Source organism: Rhinatrema bivittatum, chromosome 2, assembly GCF_901001135.1.
Source record: "Rhinatrema bivittatum chromosome 2, aRhiBiv1.1, whole genome shotgun sequence".
In the NCBI taxonomy this organism is placed as follows: Eukaryota; Metazoa; Chordata; class Amphibia; order Gymnophiona; family Rhinatrematidae; genus Rhinatrema; species Rhinatrema bivittatum.
The window spans coordinates 271,156,245-271,176,803 of NC_042616.1; the positions used below are offsets into that span (position 1 = coordinate 271,156,245).

Consider the following 20,559-nt stretch of genomic DNA (forward strand, 5'->3'; position numbering starts at 1 on the left):
CACTATCAGCAGGTGGAGTGGGCTGAAGCTAGAGGCCACTGGAGCTTCACCAATACTAGCCCACGTTCCCCTCGGGTTGAGCCTTTGGGTGCCGGGGCCGGCAGGACTTAGGCGGGCCTCAAGTTTGTATGTCGAAGGCAGGTAGTTCAGACCAGAGACAGCAGCCAGCAGGTGGCGTAGTTCTATCCTGGACTGGTCCCAGTACAGGAACCCAAGCACCAAGGAACAAGGATTGCTTGAGCAAAGAAAGGCCAGAGCCTTAAGAGTCCATGTCCAGAGGATAGGGATGGAAGCGTCACTGTTGAACTAGATAAGAGCTGGCGGCAATTGAAGAGTTGTAGCAAGCAACGTAAAACTCTGGACACAAAGGAGTCTATAGCGTGGTCATCCGTAGCAATAGTCAGGGCATGGAGAAGGCAGGCATGGTCAGGCGTAGCAATGGTCAAGGCACAGAGAAGGCAGGCGTGGTCAGGCATAGCAATGGTCAAGGCACGGAGAAGGCAGGCGTGGCCAGACAAGGCAGAGGTCAGGCTTGGAGAAGGCAGGCAAGGTCGGATGTAGCAGAGGTCAGGCTTGAAGAAGGCAGGCAAGGTTGGACGTAGCAGAGGTCAGGCTTGGAGGTCAATCAGAGAATACACGAGACGAACGAGGAATCAGGAACTTGGAGACAAACAGGAACACAGAACGAGGAAGCACGGGGGCAACGAGTACTCAGAACCAAATAGGGAACCGAGGAGACCTGTTGCAAAGGCCATGCTATGCTGCGAGGCCTGAGCATTTATACACTGAAGGATCTGATGTTAGCATCTGGGTCTGTGGCCAGGTTCCCGCCGCGGGCCCTTTAAAAGGTTTATAGATGCGCGTGCGCGCGCCTAGGAAGGGGCGCGGTGCTGCTGGTGGCGTCTCTCCGCAAACCCCGCGGAGAGGCCCGATGGATGGAGGCATCCTGGCTGGAAGTCCCGGGACGTGGAGCAGGGCCAGAGGCGCTGGCGGGAGCCAGAGCTTGGAGCTGGCGGCCCACTGCCCACGCGATGGGGAGCTAGAGCCTGGAAGTTGATTAGAAAGGTGAGAGGGCCGCACCGCGGGGCTGCTGCAGACGGCGAGCGTAACATTTTCTGTGCACAGACTTACGATCACAACGTTTAGGGGCATAACTTATGTTCCTGTCTCATGTTTTGTGCTCCTAATTCATATTTTATTTATATATTTTTACAATTTATTACATTCTCTTCGAATTTTCAAACAAAAATCAAGAAAGGTATACTTTTAAAAAGATAGTAAAAGAAATAGAGAAAAAAACAGGAAAATATAAACGAAATATGCCATTAGCCCATATATAGGGGACACAATAATCCACAACAAAGAAAAAAAAGGAAAACTATATTCAGATGCAAAGCATTTGGGGGAGAGAGATTATTTGTTTATGATTACCCATCATTCTCCCTACCAGTCTTATCCCTAATAAATGGCTCAAGACAAGGATCCATAGACACAAACTGATTCTGCTGGCATATGAGGCATTTACAGAGATATTTAAGAAAGAAGGTAGCTCCTATACCCAGAAGCTGAGATTTTAACTGAAGAAATAATTTCCTATAATTTTGAATAACCTGAGAAATATCGGGAAACACTAACATTTTCAGGCCACAGAAAGTTCTCTCTTTGTTTCTACAAAACTTGGAAAACATCAAATCCCTCTCTTGTTCTAAACAAAATGGAACAGTTAAGGTTGCTCTAACAGGAATAAAATCAATTATGGAACTCAGAGAGCCCAGGATTATCCAATACTAGAGAGTCCCATAGCTCCTTCTGAGGAAAACACCTTCCTAGATTTAGGAAGATAAAAAATTTTCAGCAACAAAGGAGATTTCAATTTTGGAATAGACAAGAACTTAACTATGTATTTCTTGAATAATTTATGAGCAGATAGTAGCCTAGACATTAGGGATGTGCATTTGTTGTTCCATTCATTTCAGCAGTATGCACATAACTGACAAATTGATAGTGGGCGCCCAAATACAAGACAGATGGCAAGGGAAGTCTTGAAGATGTATTTGGTTCCTCAGTATCTAGCTGGGAGTTCACAAACAAATTCTGCACTGAAACTGGCTCCCTTAAAGGAGGCAATGAAGAAAAAGGCGAGACTATGGAGATAGCATCTCCTTCTAGAGAAGGAGAATTAACAGTTTCCCGTAGGATATTACCAGCCTTTGGAGAACTGTCAACTCACGAGATTTGCAGCTTTGAGAGAGAATTTTTTTTTTTTTGGTTTAACTTCTACTCTTAACTCATATTTTGCACATACAACTTTTATACACACAAATGATGGCTTCTGCACAATGCACACAAATCATGGTTATGCTTTGAACATGTTTTGCGTGCAGAAACTATGAACTGTGTCCTTATATCTTGGTTTGTACAACTAAATCAATTTTCCTAAACATAAACCATGATTTGGGCACATTAAACAAAGTTATGTGCGTTACTCATTTTTTTTTGCACATTTTTAGGTTTACATGTTTTTTGTTTTTAACTTCCGATGCATTTGTATACTATTAGTTTACTGCATTGGGAATTAAAAAAAAAGTTAAGAGTGCATTGAGAAAATGTGTGCTGCAATATAGCATACATTTTTTATGTCCATTTTATTCAGTGTCCCCAGTTTCCTGTGCCAGAATTTTTAAGATTCTATGGCAAGAGTTAGCAACTCTGTGGAAAATCTGCATAACTTTGCATATATCTGCATATTAAAATATAATTTTTTTTAACGCAAACTTTATAAAAAATTAAGTCATTTCTGACATTTCTGTGCCCCGTGACCCTATGCACATACTTTTATTTATAAATCAGGCGGGAATTTTTCTAAAATCCTATTTTTTATGGTAAAGCACAGTTTTACTTGTGGAAATAACTTTGAAAATGATCCTCAGTAAATATAGAGCAGAGTTAAAAAAAATTATACTGGAAGATAATACAGAACCATATTATTAAATCTGGTGGTCACAGGAAACCAGAGTACTACTATTGATTTCAGAGCTGGCAGCCCTTTGGTTTCCACATTTTCATGGATGACGCAGGGAGGATAATTTTCAAGCAGCCCAAATAGGCTAAAGTCTGTGGCCAAAATTTTCAAAGAAGATAGTGTGTTTCAATTTGCAGAAGGCACATATATGTTGATTGGCTCGCTACTATTCAGAAGCTTATTTACACCTTCAAATAATTCTAATAGGTTACTGAGTTACAACTTCCCTTTGGTATATCCTCTTAAAGCCATGTTTATCCATATGACCAGTAATTTTGTTCTTAATTAAGATTTCCACCATTTTAACAGGCACAGATATGAGGCTCACTGGTCTGTAATTACTTGGATCATCCCTGGAGCCCTTTTTGAAAACAGTTACTATTCAGTTTACTAGTAATAGGTCTCAAAGTTCATATCATCAGTTAAGCAGGCCCGGCTGATGGAAACCAGGAAATGTACTTTTTATGTCATCGGACCACTATTATGGAATGCTCTTCCAGATGACTTGAAAAATATAGACGCCATTTTAATGTTTCGCAAGCATTTGAAAGCCTTTGTGTGTGTGCAATTTAATAATACTTGATATTGTAGCGCTGGATTATTATTTTTTTTTTTTATATGTTTTTATGACTTATTTTAAATGTGTTTTTATGGTTGTAAATGATTATGTTTTGAATTTAATGTTTTAATCTGCCTAGCATGGGTAACCATTATAGGTGAAATATGAATACAAATAAATAAATAAGGTTCTACTGTTTTGCTACTGTTTAGTTTATCAATTTACTCTAGCTCTTCTTCCAGGTTCACACTGATTTAAGTCAGTTCTTCTAAGTCATCACCCAGAAAAACTGGTTCAGGCATGGGTATCTTTTTGATATCCTCCTCAATAAAGACTGAAGCAAAGAATTAATTTAGTTTTTCTGCTGTGACCTTATTCTTCCTGAGTTCCCCTTTTACTCCCTCCTCCCCCAGTCATCTAATGGCCCAACTGACTCTGCAGGTTTTTTTTTTTTGTTTTGTTTTTTTTAAATGAACTTGAAAAGGTTATTAACGTCTGCCTCTCTGGCAAGTCTCTGCCCAAATTCTCTCTTCCCTGCTTTATTAGAGTTTTACATCTAATTTGGCAGTGCTTAAGTCTCTTGCTATTCTCATTAGGCCTGACTTTTCATTAAAAAATGCATTTTTGGCTTTGATAGCTTCTTTGACTGCACCATTTAACCATGCTGGCATGTGTTTGTCATTCTTTTGCCCTTTCTTAATTTGTGGAATACATTTTTTCTGGGTTTCCAAGATGGTGTATTTAAATAGTCTCTATGCCTCTTACAGACTTTTAACCCCGGTAACTGTTCCTTTTAGTTTTCTTCAAACTAGTTTCCTCATCCTATCATAGTCTCCCTTTTTAAAGTTATATATTAATGTTATAATTTTGGATTGCATTATGATCACTGCTGCCAAGCGGCTCCACCACTGTTACTTTTTGTACCAAATCCTGCATTCCAGTAGGAATTATATCTAAAAATAGCATCTTTTGTTGGCTTTAGGACCAGCTAATATGAAGCAGTCATTTATGATGTCTAAGAACTTAACATCCTTGACATACCCAGATGAGACATTTACCTAATCATAATTGAGGCAAATCTCTTTACTGTTTTGATGCCACGCTTAGTAGCCTGTCTAAAGTATGTTAATATTTCACAATCTGTTTCATCATTCTGGTTGGGTGGACAGTCGTAAACCCCCAGCACGATACTGGAATTTCTAACCATAAGGATTCCAGAATATAGTTTATTTGCATCTGAATTGTACTTGATTTGTGGTGCCACCATCACGTTTGTCTGTTCTATCATTTTGATACATTTTGTATCCCTGTATCACCATGCCCCTTGATTGTCCTTTTTCCAACGGGTGTCTGAGATACCTAATAACTTCATCTAGTGCCACACACTCTTAATGTTCCCATTTTATTTTTCAGACTTCTGGTGTTTGTAAACAAACATGTAAATGTATTCTTTTTCACACCCCTCTTATAAATAGCTGAATGAGGTAATTTGGAATCATTATTTGCTCAGTCTGGACCAAATTTTAAAAAGCCCACATGCTTAAAAAACGGGGGATATGTGCATGGACAGGCCGTGCGCGTGCCGCTCACATTTTACAAATGGCCTGGACACGTGCGTATCCCCCCCGATAAGCAGCGAAGTGCCGGGCGATGTGAAAGGGGTGGGGCAGGGCAGGGGCTGACTGGAACGGCGGCCATTAGGCCCTGTCCCCATGGAAGCGCGCGCAGGCATCTGGCCAGTGCGCGTAACTTACTTCTGCTCATCAGAGCAGGTAAGTTTAAAAACAACAGAAAAAAGCTAGGTAGGTAGGGGTCAGGGAGGAGAGGGGAAAAGGTAGGAAGGATAGTCATGGGGATAGGAAAATTCCCTTCCCGTCCACTCCTTAATTGGAGAGGACGGGGAGGGAACTGGGAAAAAGTGTGATTACGTCATCGCATGTTTTAACACCCCCCCCCCCCCGTGCGCGAGTGGTGCATGCACGCATCGTATTTTATAACACGCGTGCATCGACGCGCGCATGTTATAAAAGCTACCCTTTTATTTATTTATTTATTTATAACTTTTATATACCGGCATTCGTAAAAAAAAACATCATGTCGGTTTACAGACAACTGAGAAAGGAAATTACAATGATAGATGGAGGAAGGATAGGAAGTTAAAAGGTGACAACTTTACTGTAGAGCCAACGGGCGCCACAGTTATTAAATGAGATTACATGTGGTTAACCAGGTTACCCTTTTGTGAGTAACCTGCTATTCCTAGCAGCAATGACATTTAATCTATGAAACAAATATGGAATTTCAAAATGCGGAATGTGATTTATATGGTGAAATGTGGATATACCATGCTGGTGCGACTGTCAGACTGCTACAAGAGAAAATCAGGAGCACAATTAAAAAAATAAATAAATAAAGAGATGCCGGGGGGCTACAGAGAGATTGACATTGAACCCGGTCTGTTGTGTGAATCTCCTCCTGATTTGCTGTGCTGATTATTACCTTCTGTTGTGGTGTTTCTGGGGTCTGACATCATCAACCCAGGACAGTAGGAGGCGGCTATAAATTGAACCCAGCACCGGCACACAGCTGAAGTCATGCAGCAAAGGGGCTTGCCCCTTTGGGAATAATTGATTGTCTGAAGAATTGCCGGGCTGTAAGTACTCTCTGCATTTTTCCTTTGGCTTACCTTCATTTTGGCTGCAAGGGGAAGAAGAAGAAAGCATTTGTGCAGCCTTTCCCATCTAAACCCATGACTTCTTCTCTCCTGACCCAGCTGTCTATAGAAAGATTTATGCTACCTGCTGATACAGTTTTATCATCAGGATCTTGCAAGCTTGACATAGATTGCCATGCTGCTTCCTTGGGAAATTCCATCTACCTTAATACTTGCTTTCCTCCAAATATGAATCTAGAAGCAGATGCAGCTTCTCAGGAGGGTTTGCCCCAACTCCAAAGTGTTCTGGTCTCTCCTTCTGAAGATGGGGAAATTGCTTTAAAAACACTGCAGCTGTGTGAAGCACCAATGAGCTTTTGGTTGCTCTAGTGACAGGAATTGCTTCTAGCACTCCCAGCTTTGAGGGCATTATTCAAGACACATTAGAAACACTTTAGACAGCTATTAAAGGGTTGGAACAGTCTTTGACATCTAGGTTGATAATGTTTTGTCTGTGGTTGGAGCTGTCCAAAATCAGATTGCAGTGATTAAAGGTAACGCTGAGAAAATTGTTTATTTTGAAAAGCAATGTGTTTCCTTTCAAAAAATGTGAAGCTGTCATGATTAGAGGACAAGAATCTATTCACCGTAGACTAGAGTTGGTTGAAAACCACTCTAGAAGATTGCATTTCGTATACTCAGTTTTCCAAAATCCTCAGTACTTTCTCCTTTAGAATTGCTTTAAAAATTCTAGGTAGATGTGTTACAGGTTCCAATGAGCTCTGCTCCTCCAGATACTAACGTTTTTTTTTTGCCAGTGGGAAGAGGTGTGGAGCCTACTAGCAGCACTCCTATGCAATCTGATACTTTAGAGCAGTGGTACCCAACTCTGTCCTGGGGCCCACCAACCAGTCGGGCGTTCAGGATATCCACAAGGATTATGCATGAAGAGAACATTTGCATGTTATGGAGGAAGTGCATGCAAAATTGTCTCTCATGCATATTCATTGAGGATATCCTGAAAACCCGACTGGCTGGTGGGCCACCCCAGGACAGGGTTGAGGACCACTGCTTTAGAGAATTTGACAGTTTTCTCGCAGGAGCTGAAGAGAGAAAGCCAGGGCACAGCTACACTGCTTGTTTCTTTTGCCTTGGAATCAGATTGCATATGGACTATGAAAATGTTTTTCCATGCAAATGAAACTTTTCTTGGCCACCAGTTGGCATTATTTCCTGATGTTGCTAAGGCAACACAGTTAGGACGGAAGGCTTTTTTTTATTGAAAAAGCAGCTAGTGCTTGTTCTTGGAGCTTCTTTTCGCTTCAATTTCCTTGCAAATGTCTAATAAAGTTAGGCGTTGATAGATATCTTTTCTTTGAACCTGAGTAATTAGAGGGTTTTCTTTAGAATCGTGAAGTTCCTGTTGCTGTTTCCTCCTAATCTAGCTGTCCAATCATGTGAACTTTTGAGTTATATTTGACTTTTTTCTGTGCCATATTTCTTTTAATATTTTCTTTGTGACTGTCCACCCCCTTTTTGAGGCCTCATCTGGATAATCATTGTTATATAAGAAATTTTGCCTTATATGTATGTTTTCTTTTTTCTTCCTATATCCAATGTAACATTGACAAGTTTTTTTTCTTGACTTGCCATATGTAAAGATACTAAAATAAAGAATTATAAAAAAGTTATCAATATTAGGTAGGGCACCATTTTAATAGGATACATTAGAGGAATCTAAAACAGTGAGAAGCCTAAGAGAAGAGATGATGAATTCAATGTTAAAGAGGGAAACCTTCTGGATCATCACCATATATCTTGCGGTCAATATTCAAAAGCCATTTAGATGGATAACTGAAAAGTTATCCGTCTGAATGGCTACCTGGCGATATTCATCACCGTATGCAGTTAAAAGCACTAAAACTTTTAGCGGTGGTCTTAAGTCCTTTCTTCTACAGCAGGTCTCTTGAATTTTTTGATCAGCGAATTATGGGTAGGCAAGATGTTAATATGTGAAATTGTAATATATCTATCGCTTAGAGAGCTTAGTATACATTTGTATGTTTTATTTTTTAAGATGTACATATTCTTATTTTTATGTATGTTTTATTGTACATCGCTTTGGCCTTTTTGTGTGAAGTAATTAATAAATCCTATTAAATTAAAATGAAAAATGAAATGAACTTCTAGCATAAGTCGGGGATTTTCCGGGGGCAGATGGGAGGCATTTCCGGGAGAAGCAGAGTTAGCTGCATAATTTATGTAGTTAACTCCGATATTCGGAGTTAGCTGCTTATCCTATGCAGCTAACTCTGGTCAGGACATAGGGCTGTCCTAAAGTTAGCTGGTTAGACATAATCGGCCAATTTTAAGATAGCCGGGTATATTCAGTGGCATGAATATGTTTATCTGGCAAACTAGTCGAGCCACACAGCGGCTGAAAATGGACCCCTTATGTCCACAGAGAGTACATAAGGAAAATAAGTTTTACAGTTCTTTAGTCTCTGAGGCTCTTTTAATACAATAAGTAATATTACTTATTATTGCTGGCTTTTTCACTTTTACATTTAGTGTAAGTTACTTTCTAATCTCTTCTTTATACTTGTATCTCACTTTATTGGTCTTGTAGGACCACCCATAGTGGCTTACATTAAATAATAGTTACAACAAATTAAATATAATATATGAAAACTACAGTTCATTTTGATTATATTTTATGTTTCACTGCAATATTACTTGTATTTGTGGGTTTTTGTTTTGTTTTTTTTTTACTGCTCATTAGATTTTTAATTTGGTATCTAATCCATTTAAGTTCTTTATTTTTATTATAAAAATATGTGAAGACAAGAAATGAAAAAAACCCTCCTCATTCTCTCTAAAGGTACTGCATGTTGTGGCTTGGCCGTGTCCCTTAAGGGAAGCTCGGAGCGTGAAACACTACTATGGGGGATGGAGCCAGCTTGGCTCGAGCCATGGAGACTATTTATAGAGTGTACTGATCAGTATCTTAGTACAGTGCTTCTAAATCTTCATTTCACGGAATACTTTTGAGTCTGTTCGACCTGGCACACCAAACCAAATTTTGCAAGACCACTGTAATTTTATTACCTGATGGTCGTTCAGCTGTAAGAGTGCCAGGAATTGTACCTTCAACTAAACTGGATAGTCCAAAAGCCGAAAACAGAATTAGACAAGTTTAAAAATGTATGTAGGACATGGATGTGGATTGTGGAAGAGGGCAAGCAGTTACTTTGGGGGAGCTCTTCTCAGTCATGGCCCCCTCCCTCTACAAAATCCTGTCTCTTACTCTTATCCCTCAACCCTCTTTCTCACCCCTCCCTCTGCCTTATATTCTCCTCTCTCTCTTTCTCCACTCCCATCTGTGTGATCCTCTTTCATCCCCCCACCCCCAATGCACGATCCTCTAAAACCCTCCATTCCCCTTACATAGTCCTCTTTCGCCCACCATTTTCCCTTTCTTCTCCATGTTACCTTCTTTGCTATATAACACAGGTTGGGGAAATGCCCGAGTTGCTGTCTCATCTGGACATCTCAGCTTATTAGACCACAACAGCCTGTTCTATCTGCTATCAGCACAAATGGTAGCAGAAAGCCTCTGCCTGTGTCCTGATGCATTATAAATGGAAGAGTGCCAGTGCAGAGGGACCAGATCTAATGCCCAAGGCTGCCAATGGTTCCGTCACAAATGAAACTAAAAAATAAATAAAATTAGTTGCTACCTAACTGTTCTTCTAAACATGCACTCGTTTCTTTATTTCTTCGTTTGCTTTCCATGCAAATTAAATAGGATTGCTTACCTTTTCCAGTGGGCAATGGGTGCTGTCTCGGAGAAATGGGAGCAGATTTGGCCGATCATATTCAGCATACAGGCTGATCTGTTTCTCATGGAACTTCTGTCCTTTATGATGGTCTCTTTTGAAAAGTTTATGCAAATACTGCAGTGAAGAACAATAATTTAAGACAATGACATTATAAGACTATGCTTTAATTTTATCTCTTGCAGTGCTAGATTTTTAAGTGGAAAAGGGCTCAGAGCGTGACCATAAGAGTTCTGGATGAAATACAACTCTATTTGAGTATTTTCTATGGGTTTAATATGGGGATTTATTTATAAATGATGGAACTGAAAGTGGAACCTGCTAAAAGGGACAATGAGTTACAGGAAATCCTAAATCTGCTACTTATGCATTTGTTTATTCTTAGATATCTCTGACAGATCATGCACCTTCCTCAAAAGAGTGGAATGACTTGGTGGGTTGGCAGTGGAAGCCAATTGTAGCTTTTTATTCACCTCAAGCGCTCACATGTTCATCTAGCTACCCAGGGTTTGTTTCTGTACAGCTTTAATTCCTCACACTTTTTAATGAAGATTAATGTCACTTAACATATCCTGCACTCATTATGAATCCAAGTTATTTTAAAGCTAGCCTCAGCACCTGTAAACAAATGTCTCTCAATCCTATAGTACCGGAATGTAATTTGATCTTAAATGTCACAAAAGGCAGAATATAATTAAAAAAAAAAAAAAAGACTCCTTTAAAAAAAAATTAGTATAATTTACCAAGTGTTGTAATTCAGGTCGGTTTTCTAATTCTTCCACAACTTTTTCAGTCTAAAGACAAAAGGAATAACAGAAAATAGGAATGAACGTCTGCCTGTGCTGGCAAGGCACACTTTCAATGTATGGACAAGTAGAACAAATGTAAAGGGTTTCTGTCAAGTTCCCTCTACACTGTCCTGGGCAATCACTGGGCATAGTTGTCACGGCTGATTATTCACATTCACAGCCCTGTCCAAAGTGGCAGGGATGATATTTTCTGGGGGTTTAGTTATCTTCTTTGAGACACAGCTAAAAGAATGAAACTGGAGAGAAGACAGACTTCTTGTTACAAGGAAAACAAAATGTCAGTATTCCATTAAGCCTCCATTTATTTCGTGAAGGCTAATGTTTAAAAGCTAGTCACAAATGACTGGCACCTGTAGCTTGCTCGCTGACCTTTACTTCTCAGTAATATTGGAAAAGATGCAAAAAAAAAAAAGCACATACAAATTATAGCATAGTTTTCAAAGTTTTTCACAAGTATCTAATTAGCGTTTAGTGACTGAATACTTACTGAAATCTTATCCTCATTGTCTAACAGCATGTCCACTGCTTTCTGAAACAAGTAATTAAAGAATGAGTTACACAGAGGACCTGATAAAAACAGAACCAAAATCCACAAATAACGGAAGTTTTTTAAATTAATATTGACGACTCACTGAAGGCCAACCTGGGGAATTTTTTTTTTTCTTAGATCGACTGCTTAGCACAAGGCCAACAACACAACCCATGTCTTCTGTCTAGCATATCCAGGTAAGGGAAACACACTCTACCACTGATGCTTCACAGCAGGGCATGAGATTGAGAAGCAGATACTGTGGACTCAACTACAAATTCCACCTGCAGTAAATCTATTTGCATGTGACCAGACAGCTAGGCAGAGCCTTCCTTTCACTTGGGAGTACAAGGCAGCTCCCCAAATCAGTGGTTTATTTATTTATTTTTATAAAGCAGCTGGGCTTCCTGTTCATAGTAAAATTCCAATCAGTGCTTGGAATAGTAAGGATGAAAGTCAATTGCTGTGTGTGACAATTTGTATAATTTGCTTAATTTTATGTCTGGAACGTTATCCACCTAGAACAGAAGATTGAGCATGTTACAAAATGGTCCTATTTTGACAAAAAACAATGTTCCTTGTATATTACATTACAAAACACTCAAACAAAAAATTGGTAGCACTGAAATCAACCTCTTATTTCCTCTTTGTTATTTCATGCCCTTCACCATAAACTAGGTACCAAATGATCAGCTAAATATGAGGCACTCATACCAAATCTGGATGTGAATAATTGCAGATTAGCATTTATAATTCAGCTATTCAAAGATTATACTAACTTCAAAGAGTCTGAGTCTGTAAATATGAATGTCCAGGTTAAATACACATAGACATATTTGTGTATCAAATTTGGACTGAGTCACACTGACTGCAATGATCTAAATTCAAGTCAACTAGTTTTAGATTGAAAACTGGATTAGAACAGTTGGATGAGGTTCACCCATTCTTCCTTGCTATGGAATACTATTTTATTTTGGGAGTTAGAGATCCATCTAGTGGAGTACTGATGAAAATAGTGGAGAAGCTTTATTATAAAGGTTGTCTGAACACCACTTATCTTAGTAACGTAGGGATCAATATACATAAACAAAAAATGAAAATCACTTCATGTAGATTCCTAAATTTCAGGAAAAAATTCAGCCAAATTTAGGTGCTTAAGGATTTGGCTGAAAACGTTCCTAAAAAAAAATCAGTATGTCACTCCTGACTTTTTTTTTTCCCTCAACTAACTCCACTCCTGTATCTGCCTACTTGTTAGGTACCAATTTTGTCTAGGCTCCTAAATTTAGGTGCTCAGCTCTAGTTAAATTTTAAAGGGGGATGATTTAGATGCCTAATTCAGTTAAGAACCTAAATCAGCCCCCTCTGAAAATTGACGCTTAGTAAATGAAGGCAGAAAAAGCACAAACTGGTTTATCCAGTTTGCCCAGTTGCGATTCTTCCACTTTGCATAGAAGACCATAGAAAATCCTATAGTCAAACCAACACCTCTTCTCTTGATTCTCTAGTCTTGCCATATCAGTTGTGAAACCTAATTTTTCTATTTGTTCCAGAGATTGCGGAGAGCGCACAGGTGCACAGTGGTTAGAATAATAGACTGGAAACCAGGTCCCTATTCAGCTGCTAGGCGGCTGGCACAGTTAGCCAGATAAACTTATCAAGCTAAATTCACTGGGCTATTCGGACTTCAGCCAGAATTTTAAAAGTGGATTTATGCACTTAAATCTAGTTAGAAAATTAATGGATGTATGCAGAACCTTCCATGGCACATAGGCACATTTTGACCTGCTCAAGTGCAGGTGTAACTTTCTGTGGGTGGATTTACATGCATAAATCTCATTTCCATCCCAAATCCAGCCACTGGAATACTTATTTAGTATGTGTGTAAGGGTATGTGCAAAATCATTTTCTGCACATACTTTTATGTGTATAGCTACTGAGGCTATTTTCAAAGATCCACTTATATGTATAGCATCAGATTTTATGCATGTAAGTGCCTTTGCAAATTACCCCCCACAAGCTGTCATGCTGAATCATATTAAAGGCTCACCGAACTCAACATGCTGTCTCCAACAGTGGCCACTTTGGCTTATTAGACAGTCCTACTAATCCCAAATAATTGATTAATTCCTTGTTGCTCACTCCCAGGGATAAACAGTGGCTTTCCCCAAGTCCACTTGGCTAATACTTGTTTATGGACATTTTCTCCAGGAACTTGTCCAAATTCCTCCTAACTCAACTGTTCTAGTTCTTGATCACATCCTGCAACAACAAATTCCACAGCTTAATTGTGCATTGAGTGAAAAAATACTTTTTCCAATTTGTTTAAAATCAACTATTTCTCTGTTTCATCCTACTCATGATTTTATAAACCTCTATCACAGTGATGGCTAACCTATGACACGCGTGTCAGAGGTGACACGCCGAGCCGTTTTTGCTGACACGCGTAGCGTTTCGGAACTATCGATTTTTTTTTTTTTTTTTTTTTTATCAGCTGTGCCGAGCCTTTTTTTTTTTCGGCTGCGCCAACCCTTTAAAATTATTTTTTTAGTTTTTTAGTATCCCTCCAGCCCCCCCCCCCCCCAATGCCCCAGGGCGCAGGGAGGCGCATGCGGCGCAGCGACTGGCAGATAGGCAGGGCCGTGGTGAGGCTCACTTCACCACAGCCCAAAGAAAAAGATCCTGTTGAACGCGCTGATGCTCCTCCTCCTTCCTGCCTGTGCGGCCCCGGAAGTAAAGGTTGCCGGAGCCGCGTGGGCAGGAAGGAGGTGAAGCATCAGTGCGTGCAGAAGAGGAGCATCGCTTGCGCTTACGGGCCGCCGCGAATCTAAAATCGCAGTGGCCCGAGAAGAGGAAGAAGCCCGGTAGCAGGGCTGCCGCAGAGCCCATCCTGCGCGACCCGCGAAGAGGAGGCCCAGAGGTGAGAGAGAGGCTGAGGGTCTGTGTGTGTGCGCGCGCGTGTATGACATGAGTTGAGAGATTGTGTGTGAGAGTGAGGACCTGAATGTTTGCAGAGACTGCATGTGCTTGAGCAAGACAGCATGTGGGAGTGAGAGAGAGCCTGTGTGTGTGAGTCAGACAGCATGTGCCAGTGAGAGCTGTGTGTGTGTGTGAGAGAGAGAAATGCATGTGAGAATGAGAACCTGACTGTGTGTTTGAGGGAAGAAGATGGAGAGAAAAGAAACAGAAAAAAAGACAATATAAAAGGAATTGGCAAAAAAATAAAAAAAAGAAAGGGAAGGTGGAAAAAATAAGAAAGGGAAGGTGGAAAAAAAAAAAAAGCCTGTGACCAATCAATTAGAAAACTAAGATCAGACAGCAAAGGTTAAAAAAAATATATATATTTTTAGTGATTGGCACATGTAATCTTTGGGAATGTGCAAGAATAGTAACATCCCCAATAGTCATGTGGCAGCAGTGACAGTGGCAGCAGAGGAATGAGAGAGGTTCCGAGGTTGCTGGCAAAAGAGAGGGGGGTCTGCCTTTAGTGTGTGCATGTGAATGAATGGGTCTCTGCCTGGGGGTGTATGTGTGTGAATGCATGGGTGCCTGCCTGGGGTCTGTGAGTGTGAGAATGAATTGGTGCCTGCCTGGAGGATGGAGCGGGAGTGGTGTGAAAATGACTGGGAGCCTGCCTGGGTGTGTGTGTTTGTGTGTATGTGAGGGAGCCAGTGAGTGTGAGAGCATGAGTGTGTATGAGAAAATCCAGGGGAGTAAGAGTTTGTGTGGGAGGGGGGGTGGAGGGGGAGAGAGTGTTTTAATTGAAGATTTAGCAGACGAAATTCAGCAACAAAAAAGTCACTAAGCAGGCAAGGTAAAGAATTATTTGTTTTTGCTTTATTAATAAATACAGTACATATATTAAAATTATAACTTGTTGTTAATTAGAGCTACAAATATCACAATTATGGATTTTTCTAGAAGTGACACACCACCCGAGTTACGCTCGGTTTTTTTATGAATTTTGACACACTGAGCTCAAAAGGTTGGCCATCACTGCTCTATCACATCCCCTCTCAGTCATCTGTTCTCCAAGGTGAAGAACCCTAACCTGTTTAGACTTTCCTCATGGGGGCGCCATTCAATCCTCTTCATCATTTTTGCTGCCCTTCTCTGTAACTTTTCTAGTTCCAATATATTTCTTGAGATGGGGCAACGGAACAGCACATAACACTCAAGGTACAGTCTCACCATAGATCTATCCGGCGGCATTATGATATTCTCAGTTTAGATCTCCATTCCTTTCCAAATAATTCCTTACATTCTATTTGCTTTATTTTTTTTTTAATGCCGGCAAACACTGAGCTTAGGATTTCAACGCATTGATCACAATGACTCCAAGATCCTTTTCCTGGATGGTTTCTCCTAATAAGAAACCAGCTTTGTAAACCTATAGTTAGGATTATTTTCCCTAAGGGCATCAATTTATATTTGTCCACAACAAAGGTCATCTACTGGGTATCTTTTCCAGTTGAATCAATTACACACATTCTCATCACACAAACGAACTCTCGTAACAAAACAGTACTCTCATTCCCCCACAGTAAGCAGCATCAGAATTTACATTTTTCCAATCACCAGCACACGACCCCCAGCAAGCACTTTTCTCCCCCCACAACCTCAGCCACAGCTTCCCCACTTCCCCTACACAATCCAGCTCCAACACCCTGTCCCCTCAGCTTTTTCCCTGCTCTTGTCTCTACCTTTCCAAACTCCTCACCTTTGCACATTTTGTCCTCATTTCACCAGCTCCAAAGCTTGCTTTTGGGAAAAGCTGTGCAGCAGAGGAGGAGAATGGAGGCTCATCAGCTACTAAAAACTTGTGTAGGGTGAGTAGTTGTTGGACATTGAAAACGCACAAAAACAGAGCGGAGAATCCAAGATAAGCAAGGGCAGGGGTGAGACAGTATTAGGGGAAATGGTATTTTTCCAGTGTTTATCGAGCAAACATCTATTATTTTTGCATTTGGGCATTTTATTGATTAAAACCTAAAATCAGACGTCCTACATATAAACAAGGTCTGAGACAGTCTCTAAAAATACTAAGGGTTTGTCATTAAGTTGTTTTCCCTCCATAGATGCAGAATGGGAAAAAAAACCTTTGCAAACCAGATCCTTAGTTTATTCTTGCTAAAAACACTTTTTTATTCTGAACCATTTTCAAACAATTTTATCATCACTCAGTGAATAAAATAAAAAATAATGGGCCCAATTTCAAAGATATCCGGTTATCTAAATTATCATGATATATAACTTATCTGGATAACTTAGAAGGGATATTCAGCAGCACAACTATGCTGCTAAATATAACCGGATAAGTTCTAGTTAGATGAATAAGTTATATCCGGATAACTTTAGACCTGCTATTGAGCAGGTCTAACTTATTCAGTTAACTTAACCGGATAGGACTAAATATAGGCACATACAGTTTAAGAGAGTGGATATGTTTCCCCATGTCAATCCGACCACTGCCCTGCCCTCAAGATACCTAGCTATCTACTTAGCTGGAGAAGTAGTGGCCATTGAACATAGCTGGATATTCAGAGGCTGCCACATAGCCGGATAAGTCCCTATTTATCTGGCTAAGTAGTGCTAAATACTGGTCTCAATGTTTGTAAATGCAAATGTGTAATGAAGGCGGGGTTCCAGAACAATAAGCATGCTCACATGTTCACAGAATAACAAAGGAAAGATAGGCTTGGCGCTCGCAGGGGGAGGCTGGGGTAGGTTTTCGGGGGTTGCGCGCATATCTTACACGCTCAACCCTTTGAAAATCTACCCCTAAGGACATGGGTGCTGGATTTCAATGCAAAGTTTTAACACACAGCTTAATTTTTTTTTAAAACTTCTGACGTAGTAAGCTAATGCTATGCTGAAGCATTGGGAGTTTTAAAAAGTGCGCTGACTGAAAAATGTGAACTCAGCACAGGCTGCACATGTTTCAAGATGGAAGCGCTAAGAGGTAGCCGGGTGTCACTGGGAAGGCATTGGAATGGGAGCCTTCAGTCAATGTGCTGCTGCCCTCTTACCTTTTTGTTTCTGTGGCCATACCTTTAAGAGTAGATTGGGAGGGGCGGGCGGAACTTCAGCATAGGCAGACGTTCTAGCCTGGGTTTTTTTTTGTTGGCCGGGAAGAGGGAAGTGAGAGATCGGGGTTGTAGCTATGTCTGCCTGGGCTTGAGGTGGAGGACCCCGGGTCCAGGGTGGTGGTCCTATGTGCCTTATTTGCATGGTACCTACTTTTTGCTTTTCAGATTTTTTTTTTTGGTGTACAGAGCTGTCAAGGGGGAAGCACAGGCTTTGCAATCATCGTCAGTGGGCACATTATTGCACTTCTGATCAGCACTAGAAACTTAACACCATCTCTGACGCAGGAGTTAAGTTTTCCAGGGGTAAGAAAAACTTCACTGCTCTGCATCGGGGAGTAATGTTTACTGCCTTCATTTGCATGGGATTTCCATGCGAGGGCACTAAGCATTACGCGCAGTTTTCAACATACATTTTACGAGGGTAAAACCCCCCTTGCTGCATAGGCAGTAAGTTTTACACTCGCAAAAAGTGTGTTTAATTGAGGGCTGACCCGTGCGTTCAGCCAAGTGCATCTTTCTGCATCAGCCTAGAAAGGGAGGAGATACATGATGATAAAGAAAATTCTGAATGCTACCTTTATGGGAAAGAGTGAAATGAAGATGAAACAATTACTCATACCTCTGCATCAAATTCCATTAGCAGAACAATTTTGTCCCTGATCGAACTGAAAAGATTGTGCTTGTGGATGAGCTGGAAAACATCTTTGTGCCTCAGTGTTAAATAAATTTCAAGAGCCTTGCCATAGCGCTGATCATATGTATACCTGAGGACAAAGAAACACTGTCACACATTGTACTTCTGTTGCGTTTTGTTAATGAAGAACTTGAGGGCATTATCTGAAATGTATGGCCAATCATATATTACAGATTAGTCTAACAAGCTCTTTAAAATAAAACCAGGGGCGGATTGGCCTATTGGGGGATCGGGCATCCCCCGGTGGGCCGGTCGCTCTAGTCACGTGATCTGCCGAGCGCGGCCGTGACAGAGCCGCGCTCGGCAGACCACATGGTATCTCCTGGGCAGCGAATCCCCGAGCCGGTCTTCATCCGGAATCCGCCCCTGTATAAAACCCACAAAAAAAAAACAAAATTAGAAGGCAATTATTTTGGCCCTTGCAAAGGTCTCCAGTTTAGGGTGTCATAATACCATAAGGAGATTCAGTTTTCTGACAACACACCTCCAGAATTTCAGGGGAGAACAGCAGACATTTTTTTTTTGCCTGTGCTTGGAGGTTTCACAACTATTTCTGAAAGGAATTCCACTCTCCTTCTGAAGTTATGGAAGACGAGCAAGTGCTAGTTAAAGGAAAAGTTGAAAATGGGAATCATGATTACCCTATTTTGATGGATCAGAGTGTGAGTGTGTGTGAGTGTGGCCTTTCAAACTGCCAGGTGTTTTTCTTAAGTGCCTAAAACTGGCTAGAACAACCAGTGTCTATTTTGTATTGAATTTAAAAAAAACACAGAACGTAAAATGTAGATTTGGGGTGAGACGGAGAAAAGAAAAATATGACGATTCGCCACGTTAATAAACTCCAAATCCAAACTGTTTAAAAATGATCACCAGGATTCAGAATACAAATTATAAGGAACTTTAGCTTTAAGCGTACCTACACTACTCCAGCATAGGTTTCTAAATTGGTGACTGTAGCTAACTTATTAGATGCCCTTGGCTCTCAGGGACATTTCTCATTGCACAACCAAGGTTACCAAAAGAGCTCCAGGTTCCGAAGCTGCCCCTCAAGAAGCTCAAGGTTCTAACACAAGGAGGCACTGGCAGACATAACAGCTGGGAAGGTGCTTTTCTGAAAAATATTTCCTCTGCTCAAAATCTATTGCAATGTGTAGATTTCAGGTCCCTATCTTTAAGGACAATCCCTGCTTTTGGCCAAGTTATTAAAAAAAAGATTTACGCCTCAGTTCTCCTGAGAGGCATGAATTAGCCACTGGAATCTGACAGAAGAAGCTTCAGTCAAAAAATAGCAGAAATAAACCATCCCCCTTCTCCTATTTCCTTGGAGAAACTGCCTATGGAAAAAGCAATGGCCCAAATCTGCACCTGCTATCTATGTGGGTATTTTATTCTGGCTAACAATATGTCTCTGTTATGTTATGAACTTGCTGATGAAACTCTGGCAAACTGAGGAGTAAAGTTCAAAGCCTGAGAGTGCAGAGAATGGCAGGATTACTATACCTCCCCCTTTCTAACGCAGTGGGGCTGGTTTGCAGCAGGAAGGACGGCGCGGAATTGGGTACTCACAGTTCTGCCAGGGTCCTAAGCAGTGTCCTGTTCTGTGGGTCCTTCTTCAGATGGTCCAGTACTGCCTGAACTATCGTCATGTTGTTGTACAGGTCTCCGGGCCACTCTCTTATCAGGGTTGAAAAGCCCTACGGAGGGGAAAATGATAGAAATAAAAATGACTGTTTGGCCAAAATTTCCCCAATAATCACCCGAATGTATGAACAGTCTCCTTATAAAGGCTGAGTGCCAGCTTGTGACAGTGGGCTGCGTGACTGACTGAGGGAATCACCGATCAATTACATTACAGTGATCCTCCATTTAATTATTTAGATTTAATATATTGCCCCATCAGGTACACCGGGTGATGTATAACAACACAACCAAACAAAAATCACATTACGGCACCTCCATTTAGTTTTATCATTGCCATTATTTTTCTGGTGTGTTGAGAAAAAGTTGGCTCCGTATGTCGTATTGACATAAAAATAATCACAGAGTACAGAATAAAAAAATAAAATAAGAATAATGCAATAAATAATATAAAATATAAGGGAAATGACAACTACAGATTTAAATAGCCATTAAATCCAACTTTTCAAAAAAAGATTAAAAAACAGAAACATGAACTATCATTAAAACAAAATAAGAAAACTTATCTGGGGAGCAAATGCAAGTTAAAAAAAAAATCCGCCGAATGGCAGTTACAGAATAGAAGTTACCCTATAAACGAAAACCTCTACAAAATAATCAAGTCACAAGTTTTCTAAAATATGCCTTTAACAATAATTATTGTCATACTTCAGCAGCTTTGGAAGAG

At 40.5% G+C, this 20,559-nt stretch overlaps 1 protein-coding gene across 2 annotated transcripts in view; it reads right to left on the bottom strand.

Moving 5' to 3' along the window:
- VPS41 (VPS41 subunit of HOPS complex) overlaps positions 1 to 20,559 on the bottom strand; it is a 413,500-nt gene that overhangs the window by 73,077 nt on the left and 319,864 nt on the right. For both annotated transcript variants that reach the window (XM_029589524.1, XM_029589523.1), the window contains exons 18-22: positions 19,761 to 19,888; positions 18,120 to 18,264; positions 11,370 to 11,411; positions 10,817 to 10,867; positions 10,053 to 10,190 (exon numbers count right to left, since the gene is read on the bottom strand). In XM_029589524.1, coding sequence (XP_029445384.1) covers positions 10,053 to 10,190; positions 10,817 to 10,867; positions 11,370 to 11,411; positions 18,120 to 18,264; positions 19,761 to 19,888 — 504 coding nt within the window. The remainder of the gene's footprint in view (positions 1 to 10,052; positions 10,191 to 10,816; positions 10,868 to 11,369; positions 11,412 to 18,119; positions 18,265 to 19,760; positions 19,889 to 20,559) is intronic.